The sequence below is a fragment of the Tetrahymena thermophila genome (assembly GCF_000189635.1).
Source record: "Tetrahymena thermophila SB210 genomic scaffold scf_8254500, whole genome shotgun sequence".
Classification (NCBI taxonomy): domain Eukaryota; phylum Ciliophora; class Oligohymenophorea; order Hymenostomatida; family Tetrahymenidae; genus Tetrahymena; species Tetrahymena thermophila.
The window spans coordinates 38,957-54,835 of NW_002476275.1; the positions used below are offsets into that span (position 1 = coordinate 38,957).

Consider the following 15,879-nt stretch of genomic DNA (forward strand, 5'->3'; position numbering starts at 1 on the left):
TTTGTATTAGCCAAAAACTCTAACTAATATATATAATAATTAATTATTCATTATTAAGCTATAATAAATTTTATCAATTATATTATCATAATTAAAGAAGACATATTAAATATGAGAAGATTTGATCAAAAATTTTATTAAATTTTTGTATTGAATGTTAAGTAGCAAAAATTTATTTATTTCTTTTCAATTAACAAATAAAAGCTAAAAGTTATAAGATTATTATATACTCTTTAATATAGATAAATAATTAATCAATAGTTTAGTTAATATAATAGTTAAAAGTTAGTAAACTAGAAGAAATGGAATAAAAATTTGAAATTTAAAATAATTCTAGAAGTAAAAAGTTATCAATATTTTACAAATAAACTCCAACTGAATATGATAGTTCAATAAATGAAATAAATGAGGAATAAAATGAAAAAGTTAGATTTTATTATAGATTTTAAATCAGCAATAGTTAGCCATAAAAATTCCACGAAGGTGATTAAGATATATCATGCAATAGCTTTAAAGCTGAGATAAATGATTTTTTATAGAAATCTCAAATGAATGTTAACACCACAAATCAATCAATTTGCAAGACGCTACAAGAAGAAGTGGTAGAAATGTCCTTATAGGACTATTTAATGCATTAACCAAAAAACATTCAATCTTAACAGGAAAGTAATTAAAATGATGCTATAAAAACTAATATAAATGTCAATGACAATAGCCTATCATCTGATTTTTAAGACGCAAAAATAATTCTAGAATAAGGTTCTTCAACCAAAAGGAAGATTATAAATGATAATAGCTTAAATCGCAATGATGAAGTCTAATCAAATTATTTTTAATCTAAAAATACGATTATAAAAAGTGAAACTAAAAAACAGCATTCTTAAATTGCCTCCGAACATAAAAGTATCATCCAGAGTAATTAGAACATAAATAATAACCATATTTTGATTCAAGATGATATATTCTACGAAAAAGACCTCAGAAAGTTAGGGACAAAAGTCAATTTTGCTCTGCAAAGCTAATACTAATTTTAGTAGGACTTTAAAGCAGCAACAATTTATAAGTAGAACTTACAAAAAGCTGCTAAAATAGTTAGTAGATTATTAAATTCTTCTATGAATAGAGTTATGAGAATTAGATAATATGCAAATAATTTTATTATCCTTCTTAAACTAAGACATTAAAATAGAAAAATAGAGGGTTTAAGTAATTAGGAGTTTCTTATTATCAATGATTTATCTCACTTTCATTTAAATAAAAGCAAAATTCATTAGAGCTAAAAATTTTTGAGGTTTCTTTTTGTTATTTTAAAGTTTGCAAAATTTTTTCCTACCTTTATGCCAAGCAATTCAATAAGAGTAATTTGGGATGTAATTTTAGTAGGTTTCACTTATGTCTTTTTATATGTTTATTCCTTAATCATATTTTTTGATTAGAATTATTTTGACACTGAATTTTTGTAGAAGTTTAATTTTACTATCTTTACTCTCTTCTTAGTAGACATTTTAGTTAATCTTAACACAGCTTTTTATGAGAAAGATATAATCATCACTAAGCGCATGCTTATAGCTAAAAAATATTTCTTCTCTTCAATATTTATAACAGATTGTGTAAGTATGTTTATGCTTGGTTATAAAATCATTTACTCAAACAAATCAGTTATTTACGATCTGAAGCAAAGTGTATTTACATTTGGATTAAATTCACTCATTTTTCTGAAAGCAAACGGAATTTCAAGCAAAAAAAAGAGATTTGATTATGTATTCACTTTAACTGAAAATTAAAAACACATTTGCAAACTCATAAATTAGTTAGCTACTGTAATAACAGTTGCTCACTTAGGTAAATTAATTTATTTAATTGATTCAATATATTTTAATAAGATTTATTTTAGCTGCAATAGGGTGGTATTTTGTTGGAGTATAAGAAGCAAATAATAATCAAGCTAATTGGCTAGAAAAGATTGGTATTCAATCTAATTCAATATACCAGCTGTACATCTATGCAATTTATTGGTCAATAACAACCATGACTACAGGTAATTAATTAAGTATTAAAATTATTTAGTATGAAATATTATGACATACTATAAGTTCTCTTAAATTACTCTGAATTTATATTAATATCCAAAATTTTAAGAGAATCAAAAAATATTGCAAAGTAGAAATATTTCAAAAAAATTTAACATTAAAATTTGTGAATTACAATAAATATTCAACCTAACATTTTCCTTTTACTACAATTTAAAAAAAGTTGGATATGGAGATATATCTGCAACTAATTCTGTAGAAGCACTTTACATATCAATTACAATGATTTTGTTCAGCTGTGTATTTGCATATTCAATTAATAACATAGGTTTTATTTTATAAGAAATTGAGAAATCTTCAAAACAATTAAACGATGATCTTTCTACTATTTAAAGGTAACTAATTATGAAATTTATTTTTGATAATTTATAATGTACTAAAATTTATAAGATATCTGATTAGGAAAAATGTAAGCATTTAACTTAAAAGTAGAGTAAGGCATTATCTATCATTTTTAGCATAGGAATAAAAAGACAGAGATAAATAATAAGAAGATAAAATATTAAGCGGGCTTTCAAACAAGCTAAGGAATGAAATCACTCTCGAAATCAATTCTAAAATTTTGAACAACTAAAATTTATTTAGTTCTAATTTTTCAAAATCCACTTTAAATAAATTAATATTTATAATGAAAGAAATTTTAGTAAATCCAAATGAAATCATAATCAGTGAAGATTAATAAGATGATACTTCAATTTACTTCATTTAAAGTGGCATTATTGAAATTTATCAATAATAAATATAAAAGAAAGGATAAATTAGCGTCATAAAAACTTTGACAGACGGTCAGATATTTGGTGATATTTCCTTTTTTTCTGGACTTTAAAGGCAATCTTCTGCTAGGAGTATAAACTTATCCACACTTTATAAAATAAGCAGAGATGAATTTATAGAGATACTCAAAGAAAACAAAGAAGATTTTGAGCGCTTTAAAATGATGGAGGATCAAATTATATTTTAAAAAGAAAAATCTGTTATTCACAACGATTGTTATTATTGTAAAGACAGTAACCACATTGCTAATTAATGTCCTAGAACTCATAAGCTATTTGATAAACAATTTGTAGTTTTAAAGCATAATTTTTCAATCTTTTAAGAGAGATCTTAAAATCGAAAAGAAAATCTAAAAAAAAAATAAAATGCAAGGTACAAAATAGAATTTTTAAATTTATTTTTAATACAAAATATTTTAATAATTAATTAAGGTAAAACTTTAAGAAGATTTAAGATACAATAGATTGCTTAAAATAAAACTTGGAATTTGATAATGGAGAAAGCTTTTTCTTTTTTGATGAAAATTTACTAAGTTCTAATGAAACAATGTCTTAATATGAAAATGATGAAGATGAAGACGAAGATTCACAAAGTGATATTCCTAGTAATTCTTTAGAGAAAGATTAAAATTAAAAGAAAAGCATTAAAGGATCAGTAAAAGAGAGAATAGACAAGTCATCTAAAAATATTCTGAAATCTCAAAAATCGTATTAAACAAGCAATGATGGAACAGAATAACAATTCAATCAAGACAATTAAATTTAGAAATGCCACTCTAATTTGGTTTACGAAAGCCAAGATATCCCTAAAACAATCTTAAATATTGTTGAATCTCAATCAAGGATAAAATCATCTTAAACTTTAGATAGCATAGATTCAAATAATTAAGAAGAATCTTCAAAAAATAATTTCAGTAGATAAAAAAGCTAGTAAGAATCAAATGTGGTGCCTTGCAAAAAAGGCAGATATTCTGTTTAGCGTACAAAATCTGCAATATAATAGAAAACTATTTATTAGAAAGAAATAGAAGGATCTGACTAAAACAACTCAAAAATTTTAGAATAACAGAGGACTTGTAAAAATAGTATAAATTCAACAAATATTGAATTAGAAGATTTAAAAAAAAAATTACTTAGATAAAGAAGTAAAAAGTCATCTCATAAAATATCTAGTTAACATAAAGAAGATTAATTTTAGTAATATCACTAAGAAAATAGCTAAGCTTAACAAAGTTTTAAATCTGAAAGTAATAAAAAGACATCTATTATTTACCATTCATCTCAATCTCATAGAAACTCTTTTTAAAAAAGTTTAAAGTTGCTAAATTAAAGCTAGAAAGAACCAAGATATTCTGTGGACTAATAGATTTAGAATATTGCTGCTTTGATGCTTTTACAAAATAAAAATATTTCTTCATAATAAATAAATAATGTAATTTACAATTAGAGCTACTAACAATACTCAAGTAAAAGTGATAGCTCAAAATTATCCTTAAAAGATAACAAGGAATAAAGTTAAATCTCTAAAAAAAGTAATAGGCTTTCTTATAACAAGGAAAACTCGTAAAATAATCTATTAACACAATAATCAATACGTAAAAATAAAAAATAAATCTCTAGTAATGAATTAATAATTGACAGACTTTCTAAGATACTTCAAAATTCTTAAATTCCACTTCTTCTACAATTAACAACTGGTAAAAGTTTTCAACATTTAGACTCCTAATTCTTAGGTAATCCTATGGATTAATTTGATAAAATGTAATGTTTTAAGAAATTTTATCCAGATTATAATTTTGATAAGGTATTGCAAAAACTAAAAAGCTCGAAGTAGGAATAAAAAAGACTTAAAAAAATTAAATTAGCTACAAAAGAACGTCGTTAAAATATAGGGTTTAATAAATTATCTGTATTTTAAGCAAATTCTAATTTATTTAAATTAATTCCTTAAGAATATGATATTAATCTATATAAACCAACTTATCTTTCTTATGGTACAAGAATGAAAAAAGGAAATATTTATCCTATTAATAATTTTTACTAATAGAATAATTGATGTTTTAAATTATTATGGAAGAGTAAAATCTAAATAGTATTACATACATACATGGATTTATTTATTTACTTTATAGTAAATTAGTTGAATAAGTATTTTATTTTAATTTTTATTTTTAATTCCTTTTTTCTCAAATTAATTTTTTAATTTTATAATATAATTTCAAATATTAAATTATTTATTTATAATTGGTATTTACTTTTAAATATTAATATATTACAAGATTGATCATTTAAAAAAATATTAATGAATTATACAAAAAATAATTATTATTTCCAAAAAGTGATGCTCTTATCTATATAGTGATTAAAACTACTGTATAAAGTTTTGAGGAAGCAGGGTAAGTGGACCCATTAAGTAAGGATAATTAAATCAAAATTAAAAAAAATAAAATGACATTTAATCAATTTAAAAAATATCCAATGATGATATTTTCTATTTGATTTACTGTGATGAGGCAATATTTAATTTAACACAACGATTAAGCAGCAAGCAAAATAATAGGTAGTGACTTGCTAAAAAACTAGAGTTTTTTTTTTTAAAAGCATTATTTTGACTCAAAATCATATGTTTAGAATGAAAAAAACTGATTTTTTTTCATAAAAACTCGTCAAAATTTTATTATTTATAAAGTTATTGTAATTTTTTTGCTTGGAAAATGCATTTTTTTTGAAAAGGTTGAATCTTCAAAAAATTCTTTAAATTTTTGATTGTTTATAATCAGTGCTTAAAATTGTATTCATTTTAGTTTTTTATTAATAATTTGATTTAAGAATAAGAGATCATTGCAACTATATAAGTAAATGAAGAAATGAAACAAGGATTCTAAGAAAGCCAAAAAATCAAAGAAATTTCTGTTAAAAATAATACAAGAGACTCTAAAAACATAAATGTTACTCTAAAAATGATAATAAAAATATTATTGTTTTATTAAGATTGAATGAACTTAAATTTTTAATTTTAAATTGAATAAAAATGTCGAAAAGTAAAAACTTAACATTATTTTTAGTTTAAAAATGTAAATTGTGATAAAATTAGAAGATAATAATTGATACATTAATAATATTTTTTAACAGAAAGTATATTACTTACTTAGGCTATTTGTTTCAAGGATAACTAATAAAAGCATCAAATTCATACCTAAATTGTTGATTGATTAGAGTTCTATTAATATTAAAGTTTTTTAATTATAATTGAAGTGATTAAAAACTAATAATATATGGATTAATTTATAGAAACAAATAATAAATCTTCAAAAAAATAGACAATTAAGTTTTCTCCAAATATGTCTATGGCTATGGAAGATGGTAGAGAATTGGATGAAAAATTTGATTACTAAGAGGATATATACAACACAAAATATCTCTTCGAAATTAAGAATTGTCAACCTCAAAAATTGCATTAGGGTGATTAAGAAATTTCATGTAGTAGTTTTAATGTAGGAAAAAATAATATTTTTTAGGAATCACAAATGGATTTAAATACAACAAATCAATAATTTTGTAAAACTCAATATGATGCTGCTGCTAAAATTACTGAAAAGTATAATTCAAGTAATAACTCATCATGTTCTTAAGATTAGCCTAAAAATGAATAGACATCAGAAAAATAAATAAAAATAACTCTCAACATGAATAAAAAGATGTAAAGCTAATCATAAGAAGATTCTTTAATTCAAGATAGCTTCTCATAGCATCATTCAAAAGATACTAATAACTTCAAGAATGGTGAATAATCATAATCAAATAACTTCTTTACTAAAAATACCATTATTAAAAGTGAATCTAAATATTAATCTTCTTTAAATTAGTCTGATTCTAAAAACTTTAATGAAACAAAGGCCAAAATGAATAGCTAAATATTGATATAGGACGATATATTTTATGAAAAAGACAAGAAAAAACTAGGTAATAAAGTCAATTACGCTCTGAAAAACTAGTACTAATAAAATTAAGAATTTAATGTTATAACAGCTTATAAGTAGAACTTTTAAAAAGCAACTAATATAATAGGTAGACTTTTGAGTTCATCTATGAATAGAGTTATGAGAATACGACACAATGTTGAAAGTTTTATATCTCTACTTAAACTAAGGCATTAAAATAGAAGGATAGAATTTTTAAGTGAATAAGAGTATCATTCAATCAATGATTTATCATATTTTAAACCCAAAAAAGGAAAAGCTTAATTAAGCTATAAGCTTTTTAAAATATTTCTTTACATTTTAAAATATGCAAAATTTTTTCCTGTTTTTATGCCAAGCAATACATTAAGAGTAATTTGGGATTTGATTTAAGTTGCCTACACTTACATTTTCCTCTATATTTACTCTTTGTTTATATTCTTTGATCATAACTACTTTTAGCCTTAATTTATGATGAAATTTAATTTTATTTCCTTCACTCTCTTCCTAATTGATATTACAATTAATCTCAATACTGCTTTTTTTGACAAAGACATAATAATAGTTAAGAGAATACAAATTGCTAGAAAATATTTCTTTTCATCAAGATTTTTAACCGATTTTATAAGCATGTTTATCCTTGGCTCTAAAATCATTTACCCTAATTAATTGATAATAAATGATATAAAACAAAATCTATTTTTATTTGGATTAAATATACTTATTTTTTTAAAAGCGAATGGAATCTCAAGCAAAAAAAAGCGATTCGATTACATATTCACCCTTACAGAAAATTAGAAGCATATATGTAAACTAATAAATTAGTTAGCAAGTGTTATGACAATTGCTCATATTGGTAAATATTTAATTATTTTATAATAGTTAAAGTACTTATTTTACTTTATTTAAATTAAAATTTAAAAGGTGCAATAGGATGGTATTTTGTTGGAGTGTAAGAAGCTAATAGCAACAAAAGCAATTGGTTAGATAAGATAGGTATTTAGTCTGATTCAATTCATGATTAGTATATTTTTGCTATTTATTGGTCAATAACAACTATGACAACAGGTGTTTTACCATTAATTAATTTAAACTTTTTTAATTGGATTCAAATTAAAAAATATTTAGATTAGATATCATTTATTTTAAATATACATATACCACCTCTTTTTAAATTAAAACTTATAATTTTTAAACTTATAAAAATTTATTACCTTTTTTAAAAAAAATAAAATGCAATATTAAGGTCATTTTTTACTAATTTTTTCATAAAGACAAAATATAGTATATAATTTTTATATTTTTATATAAACACAAGTTACCTGTTTTTAAAAACAATTTCTTAAATTTATATTTAAAAATTAGTTGGATATGGTGACATTTCTGCCACTAATCCTATCGAAGCTCTTTATATATCTATTACCATGATACTATTTAGTTGTGTATTTGCTTACTCTATAAACAACATAGGGTTTATTTTGCAGGAAATAGAAAAATCTTCAAAATAACTGAATGATGATCTTGTTACTATTTAAAGGTATTACGATATTAATTTATTAATAATATTTAACAAAAAAAATATAAAATAAGATATCTAATTAGGAAGAATGTTAGCATCTAACTAAAAAGTAGAGTCAGACATTATTTGTCATTTTTATCATAAGAATAAAAAGATAGAGACAAATAGCATGAAGATAATATATTACACTAACTCTCCAATAAGCTGAGAGACGAAATCACTCTTGAGATTAATTCTAAAATTCTCAACAATAATAATTTGTTCAGCTCTAATTTTTCCAAGTCCACTTTAAATAAATTAATATTTATAATGAAGGAAATTTTAATAAACCCTAACGAAATTATAATCAGCGAAGATAAATATGATGATTGTTCAATTTACTTTATTTAAGATGGTATTATTGAAATTTACCAATAATAAATATAGAAGTAAAGTTAAGTAAGTGTTATATAAACTTTAAAAAGCGGTTAAATATTTGGTGATATTTGCTTTTTTACTGGTCTTTAAAGACAAGCTTCAGCTAGGAGCGTTAACTTGTCTACTCTTTTTAAAATAAGTAGAGATGAATTTATAGAAATTCTTAAAGAAAATAAAGAAGATTTTGAGCGCTTTAAAATGATACAAGATTAAATTATATTTTAAAAAGGAAAATCTATCATCCATAATGATTGCTATTATTGCAAAGAAAGTAACCACATAGCAAATTAATGCCCTAGGACACATAGATTATTTGATAAATAATTTGTAATTTTAAAGAATAATTTTTCAATGTTTTAAGAAAGATCTGATTAACGCATAACTCTAAAACGTAAACAAAATACAAAGTATTTTTTATTATTTAAATTAATGTTAATCTAATATTTTTTTATCTTTCATAATAGGAAATAATATAAAAGAAATTTAGAAATAATTTAACTTTTAAAATAAAGATTATAATCTTAAAATAATGAAATATTTTATCTATATAACGACAATTTGTTAAGCTCTTAGGACACTATAACTCAGTCTGATAATGAGAATTAAGAAGATTGTGGTACAGAAAGCCAGCTAAAATATTCATAAATAGAAAATGAGTCAAAATAAAAAAATAATATTTAAATGAACGAAAAAGAAAAAATAGACAAATAAACTAAAAATATTTTTAAAACAGAAAAATAAAGTTAAGATGAAAATGAAAAATAAAGCAGTGAGTAAACTTACAAGTGTCATTCTAACTTGGTCTATGAAAATTAAGATGTGATTAAAATTGCTTCTAAATCTTTTAGGTCATAAAATAAGTTAAGATCATTAGAAGCAATAAATAGTGTTGACTCAGTTAATTAAGTATCTTTAAATGCTATTAATTCAAAGGAAGAACAAATTTAGAGTTTCAATAAATACAATCATTAGGAATAGTAAAGTAATAAATTAGAAAATATTGCAAAACCTACTTAAAATGATTAAATATCTTAAAATAAAAAAAATTCTATAAAGAAGTGCAAGAAATTGCTAGTTTAAAACTAGAAAGAGTAAAGATACTCGTTAGATTCGCAACTTCAAAATATTGCAACATTATTATATTTTCATGGTAAAAATATGCCTGAATAACAGATAAATACTGTAAACAAGTATTACTATGATAGTCCATTTAATTAATTAAACTCTAATTAATCAATAAAAGACATAAAGGATCAAGCTCTTGCATATAAAAATAAAAGATTATCTGATAATAAAAGTAGTAATAAATAAAGCTCATTTAAATAAATTTAAACTTAATAGTCTAGTGAAGCATGCAATAAATAAGTAAAGACAGAAGAAAGATAAATGATAGAGAGATTCTCTAAAATTCTTTAGGATTCATAACTACCATTTCTTCTTTAATTAACAGCTGGTAAAAGTTTTCATGTAGGTGATTCTTAATTTCCTTCAAATCCTATCGATTATTTTGACAGAATCTAATCCTTTAAGAAGTATTATCCAGATTATAATTTTGACAAGATTTTGCGAAAACTTAAAAGTAAATTGCAAAAATAAAAAAAGCTAAAATAGACTACAAAATAACACCGTTAAAATTGTTAAAATGTAGGGCTTAGAAAAGCTTCTCTATTTTAAGGAAACTCTAATATTGTAAAAATTATACCCTAAAGTTATGATATTAGTTTATACTAGCCAACTTATCTTTCTTATGGAATAAAAATTTAAAACGGAGTTACTTACCCAATTAGTAATTTTTCTAAATAAAATAGTTGATTCTCTCCTAAATTTCTATTTTATTTGTAGTAATATATATTTTATTTACTTTGAGAATCTTATTGGTAAAAAATTTATTTTATTGTTATTAATTAATTATTTGTACTTTACATATACTGTTCTTCCTTAAAAATTAAATTTCAAATAAATTCAAACATATAACTTATGCTAGGGTTAAACTATTGCATTCACAGTAATATATTAAATAAATAAATATTTAATTAATTCAAAATAATATATTCAAATTTTGTTAATTTTATTTATACTGTTAATTCTCAAATATTAACCCCATAAACTTTTGAAAATTTTTTGAGTGTTAATATGGTTACTTTTAAAAATTAGAAAATATTATCCTAAATTATTATGATATTATTTATAAATATACATTACATTTATTATAGTCTAAATAGCTAAAAAACAAAATTTATGAAAACAATTTTTTTGTCTATCATTTAATTAAAAGCTCTAAAAAAAATATTTATTCTATTTATCTTTAATTTATTTTAATTTTGCATCTTTTTATGCATCCATCCATATATTCATAAAAATTGAAAGAATTTTCATTGAGAGGTATTTATAATATTTAAAGTAAAATCATTTCAATTAAAACTAAACTAATCTTTTAAGCTTTTTTAGCCTGCTAATTAATATGATTTCTCCCTCTTCGCTGATAAAATTTTCCCTACAAGTTAATTTATTAAATTAAATTTACTTATGAAATTTTTAATAAAGCTTACTATAACTCTATTTCTAAGGATATCAAAGTTTAAAAATGTTTTAATTAATAACAAAATCTATCAAAATGATCTTCTTCCATATAACAGTTTCTTTTAATTAGTTAATAAATTGAAATATTTTTAATTAAGACTTTTTATAAATAAGACAAAAAAATAAATGAATTAAAACCAAAAAAATTAATTAATCTTATTACAAAAAAATATTTCAATCAGTTTTAAAACAAATTTGAAAATAAAATGAGTACCTTAAACCAAGATTAAAAATTTTTAACTTTTAATTTAATGCCAATTCACTCAACAATTAACTAGCTCCCTAACTTCCTATTTAATTATCTCTTTTAAATAAATGAAAATATTTGTTCATTAATTAACTTAAAAATTATATTACGATAATTCCAAAATTAGCTCTTCAAGATTTACTATTTATCTTAAGCCGCGACCTAACTATAAAGACCCTATTTCATTTACATCATTGTTTCTTTATATCAAAATAATTATTTTTTCTTAATAATTATCATTTTTTATCAATTATTTTACTATAAGCTTAATGATAAATATTTTAATTTTTCACATTTCTTTAGTTTTTCTCCCACACTTTGACACCCATCATCAGTAATAGAATTATTTCTTTTAAATATTTAAAAATTAAGAATAAAAGATAAATACACTAAATCTTCATTAATTAACTCTAGGATTAATGAAATAATAGCTAAATTTAGAAAATTTTGTAACAGTTTATGCTTCATAAAAATGATAGTGGGGATGTGTCAATCAATTAATGAGGATTTACAGTAATTATTTTTAATTAGTAAATTGAATAAAATTATATTGTATTACTATAACTCGAGTGTCAAATGAGTTAGATTTTTAAATTGAGATATTTATTGGCAAATTTCTAGACTTCCGTTATCTTCAATATTATTATTTCTTTTAAATTAATAGTATTATGGTAAAAGTCTTTCAGATATATTATTAACCTTATAAAAAGACCAAAAGTTTATAAATTTGAGCATTATTGTAATCCATCTAGCAAAAAACAGGCTCCATCTTGATTGAGATAATTATTGCTTTAAGAATTTATTTTAATTTTATTTTTTTAAGAAATAAATTACACTAAACTAAGGTTAAAAACTTTTAAGTTCTTAAAATTTGATATTCCTTATAATATGCTCCTTTAGCTTCTAATATCATTATTTCTTTAAATTATTAAATTAATATTTTAATATCAATCAAATTGGAAAAAAAACATTATTATACCTTAAATCAAGGGTTAAATATTCTGTATTTTAGCAAAAACCCATTCCATTAATTAATTCTTGGGTCCCTTGAGATTTAATCAAATTGTTACTTGTAAAATAGAAAATAATAATATTAATATTAGCATTATGTTTTAATTTAATTTTAGAATACCAAATCTCAATCTTTATATTTTGAAGATTCTTACAGTGTTAAAAACCTTATCCTAAATTTTATGCCCCAACTTCAGTAATTTAGTTATTTCTATTATTATTTAATATTTTTAATTTAATTTATAATCATAAAAATTCTTAACTGAATTTTTAAATTTAGATCTGAAAGAAGTTTTTATTCTGAAATTATCACAGCAATTTTTGAAATTCCAATATCACCTATTTAGCTTTTTCTTTTGATAAAATTAAAAATATTTTATTTAAAACCATATCTTCATTTTGTTAAAAAGAATTAGTGCGAAATCAGTAAATAAATATTTTACACAAATCCAAGAGATAATACTTTTAAATTTTATAGCTAAAATAAAGAATCTCTAACTATACCGAATCCTTCATGATCTATTTTATAGAAGCTATTTGTATCAATAAAATTTGATTATTTTCAAAGATTTTAGATTTAAATTTTAACTAAAATATAAAAAATGAGCACAAACCTAAAATTTAGCTTTAAACTAGATAATTTGATACAGGATTTCAGCCCTTTCATAAGAATAGACAACTATTAGTTACTTAAATTTACTTTACTTCATTTTTTATTTAAAATTGCGTTTATATTATTTTTAATTGCAAGATTTATTTACTCTAATTTAATTTTATTTAAATTTGTGTATTAACTAAGTGCCTCTCCTAATTATTCTAATTGTGTGTTGTCAATCTAATTATCCCTTTAGTAAGTATAGTTTTTTATTAATAAGATTTTATAACTATTTTTTTTACCCGAATTCTAGCTTGATTGATTATTCCAAGAAAGAATTTTAACTTAGAAGCTTTTAGTACATTAAAAATATTTTTCAAATAGATTCATTAAAATATTATTTAAAAATACTTATTTAATAGAATTAATTTTCATTTTTATGCTTTGTTATTTATTTAGAGAAAGTTTTTGTCAATCAAATTTTAATGTATTTTAATTAATTAATTTCACTAGTTAAAGTAGATTATTCGTAATAATAAGATAAGTTTTTTTTATTTTTTAATTTATTTTTTTTTGAAATATGTTTTAAATAAAAATATTAAGTTTAAATATTGAATGTGATTGATATCTCTTCATAAAACCAAATATATAAATTAATATTTGATAATTAATTAATTATTATATTTTTTTGTTCTTTTTATCCATTTATAATTAATTAAATTTCATAAACTGCTATTCAATTTTTTGAAAAAAAAATAAATGATATAATAGATTAAAAAATATAATAAATTAAAAGAAGTAATTATTAATTTTTTTATTAATAACTTTTAAATTTATATAAATTAATAAAAAAAGTTTAAAAGCTCTTCACTTTTATCTCATTAGGTTCTCCATATTGATCTGACGTATATTTAATTAAAAAATATTATTTTTATTATTATTAATATTTTTAGTTTATTTTATTTTAAATTTATTTGAATAAATAATTTATATAAAAGAAATTATCATCATTTTTTATTTATTGATTTTTATTAAAACTTAAATTTTTTAGCAATTTTAACTTAATTTTCATTACAATTTTTAATTATTTATTTATTATTCATTTTTTATTATTTGATATTTTTTCTTCATTTTTGCTATTAAAACTTACACTTAATAAAAGCTATTTATTTGTTTTACATTATAATATTTTTAATTATAAAAGTTAATTTAAAACATTAAAGTTCTTTTAATTTATTTGATTTGTTTTCCTTTTTCTTTTTATTATGATTTCATATTTTTTAATTCTTTGTTAATTTTATTAATTATTAATTAATCTTATAATTTCATATTTTTTCTACATTTTTTCCTCCTAATTAACTATAGTGAAATACCTATTTAATTTATATCTAAATAACATTATAAATAAAGCTAATTTTTAGAAAGCATACAAATCATTTTTTTTGAAAAAAAATAAATTTTAAAAATCTAGGATAGAAAAAATTTCATAAAAAATATTAAAAATTTTAATTTTGTAAAATGAAAAACTGGTATATAATTTTGGATTGTGATATTTTTAATTATAAAAACTAATTTAAAACAACAAAGCTCTTTTTTTTTTTTCTTTTTATTGTACTTGCTTTTTTTGTTCTTCTTTCTTTGTTAATTTAGCTCATCATTTTATTTTCAAATTTTGCTTTTATTATTAATTAATTAATCTTATTATTATTTCATATTTTTTCTTCATTTTTTCCTTCTAATTAACTATTTAATGATATATTTTTTCTTCAATATTTAAAAAGTGCCAATTAAATTGGTGATGAAGGTGCATCAGGCTTAGGTTCTGCTTTAGCAAATTGCATTAATCTCTCAAATTTGACACTTGACCTTGGGTAAAAACAGTTTATTTGTTTTGGATTGTGATATTTTTAATTATAAAAACTAATTTAAAACAACAAAGCTCTTTTTTCTTTTTCTTTTTATTGTACTTGCTTTTTTTGTTCTTTCTTTGTTAATTTAGCTCATCATTTTATTTTCAAATTTTGCTTTTATTATTAATTAATTAATCTTATTTATTATTTCATATTTTTTCTTCATTTTTTCCTTCTAATTAACTATTTAATGATATATTTTTTCTTCAATATTTAAAAAGTTTCAATTAAATTGGTGCAATGGGTGCATCAGGCTTAGGTTCTGCTTTAGCAAATTGCATTAATCTCTCAAATTTGACACTTAATATTCGGTAAAAACAGTTTATTTGTTTTGGATTGTGATATTTTTAATTATAAACACTAATTTAAAACAACAAAGCTCTTTTTTCTTTTTCTTTTTATTGTACTTGCTGTTCTTTCTTTCTTTCTTTCTTTGTTTCTTTCTTTCTTTCTTTGTTAATTTAGCTCATCATTTTATTTTCAAATTTTGCTTTTATTATTAATTAATTAATCTTATTTATTATTTCATATTTTTTCTTCATTTTTTCCTTCTAATTAACTATTTAATGATATATTTTTTCTTCAATATTTAAAAAGTGCCAATTAAATTGGTGATGAAGGTGCATCAGGCTTAGGTTCTGCTTTAGCAAATTGCATTAATCTCTCAAATTTGACACTTAATCTTGGGTAAAAACAGTTTATTTGTTTTGGATTGTGATATTTTTAATTATAAAAACTAATTTAAAACAACAAAGCTCTTTTTTCTTTTTCTTTTTAT

General features: G+C 21.1%; 4 protein-coding genes across 4 annotated transcripts; 3 read left to right on the forward strand and 1 right to left on the reverse strand. All coding sequences in view use genetic code 6, as the record gives it.

The window, feature by feature from the left end:
• Nucleotides 1-302: 302 nt before the first annotated feature.
• Nucleotides 303-4,919, forward strand: TTHERM_01277530 (cation channel family protein; the record flags this gene model as incomplete). Its single annotated transcript, XM_001029840.2, has 5 exons — nt 303-1,842; nt 1,895-2,038; nt 2,254-2,425; nt 2,481-3,236; nt 3,296-4,919. 5 exons carry the CDS (start codon nt 303-305, stop codon nt 4,917-4,919), a joined length of 4,236 nt encoding a protein of 1,411 aa, XP_001029840.2.
• Nucleotides 4,920-6,138: 1,219 nt separating this feature from the next.
• On the forward strand, nt 6,139-10,570 carry TTHERM_001277531 (cation channel family protein; the record flags this gene model as incomplete). The annotated part of the gene is made up of 6 exons (XM_012799157.1): nt 6,139-6,857; nt 7,182-7,678; nt 7,747-7,890; nt 8,188-8,359; nt 8,413-9,165; nt 9,223-10,570. 6 exons carry the CDS (start codon nt 6,139-6,141, stop codon nt 10,568-10,570), a joined length of 3,633 nt encoding a protein of 1,210 aa, XP_012654611.1.
• A 594-nt stretch (nt 10,571-11,164) lies between these two features.
• TTHERM_001277532 (kinase domain protein) lies at nt 11,165-13,306 on the reverse strand (the record flags this gene model as incomplete). Its single annotated transcript, XM_012799158.1, has 13 exons — nt 11,165-11,252; nt 11,308-11,397; nt 11,553-11,642; nt 11,696-11,785; nt 11,845-11,934; nt 12,145-12,234; nt 12,285-12,374; nt 12,420-12,503; nt 12,565-12,654; nt 12,718-12,807; nt 12,860-12,949; nt 13,040-13,115; nt 13,297-13,306. The coding sequence occupies 13 exons, from the start codon at nt 13,304-13,306 to the stop codon at nt 11,165-11,167; spliced, it is 1,068 nt and encodes a 355-aa protein (XP_012654612.1).
• A 1,403-nt stretch (nt 13,307-14,709) lies between these two features.
• TTHERM_001277533 (hypothetical protein) lies at nt 14,710-15,819 on the forward strand (the record flags this gene model as incomplete). The annotated part of the gene is made up of 4 exons (XM_012799159.1): nt 14,710-14,720; nt 14,973-15,062; nt 15,323-15,412; nt 15,699-15,819. 4 exons carry the CDS (start codon nt 14,710-14,712, stop codon nt 15,817-15,819), a joined length of 312 nt encoding a protein of 103 aa, XP_012654613.1.
• Nucleotides 15,820-15,879: the final 60 nt, after the last annotated feature.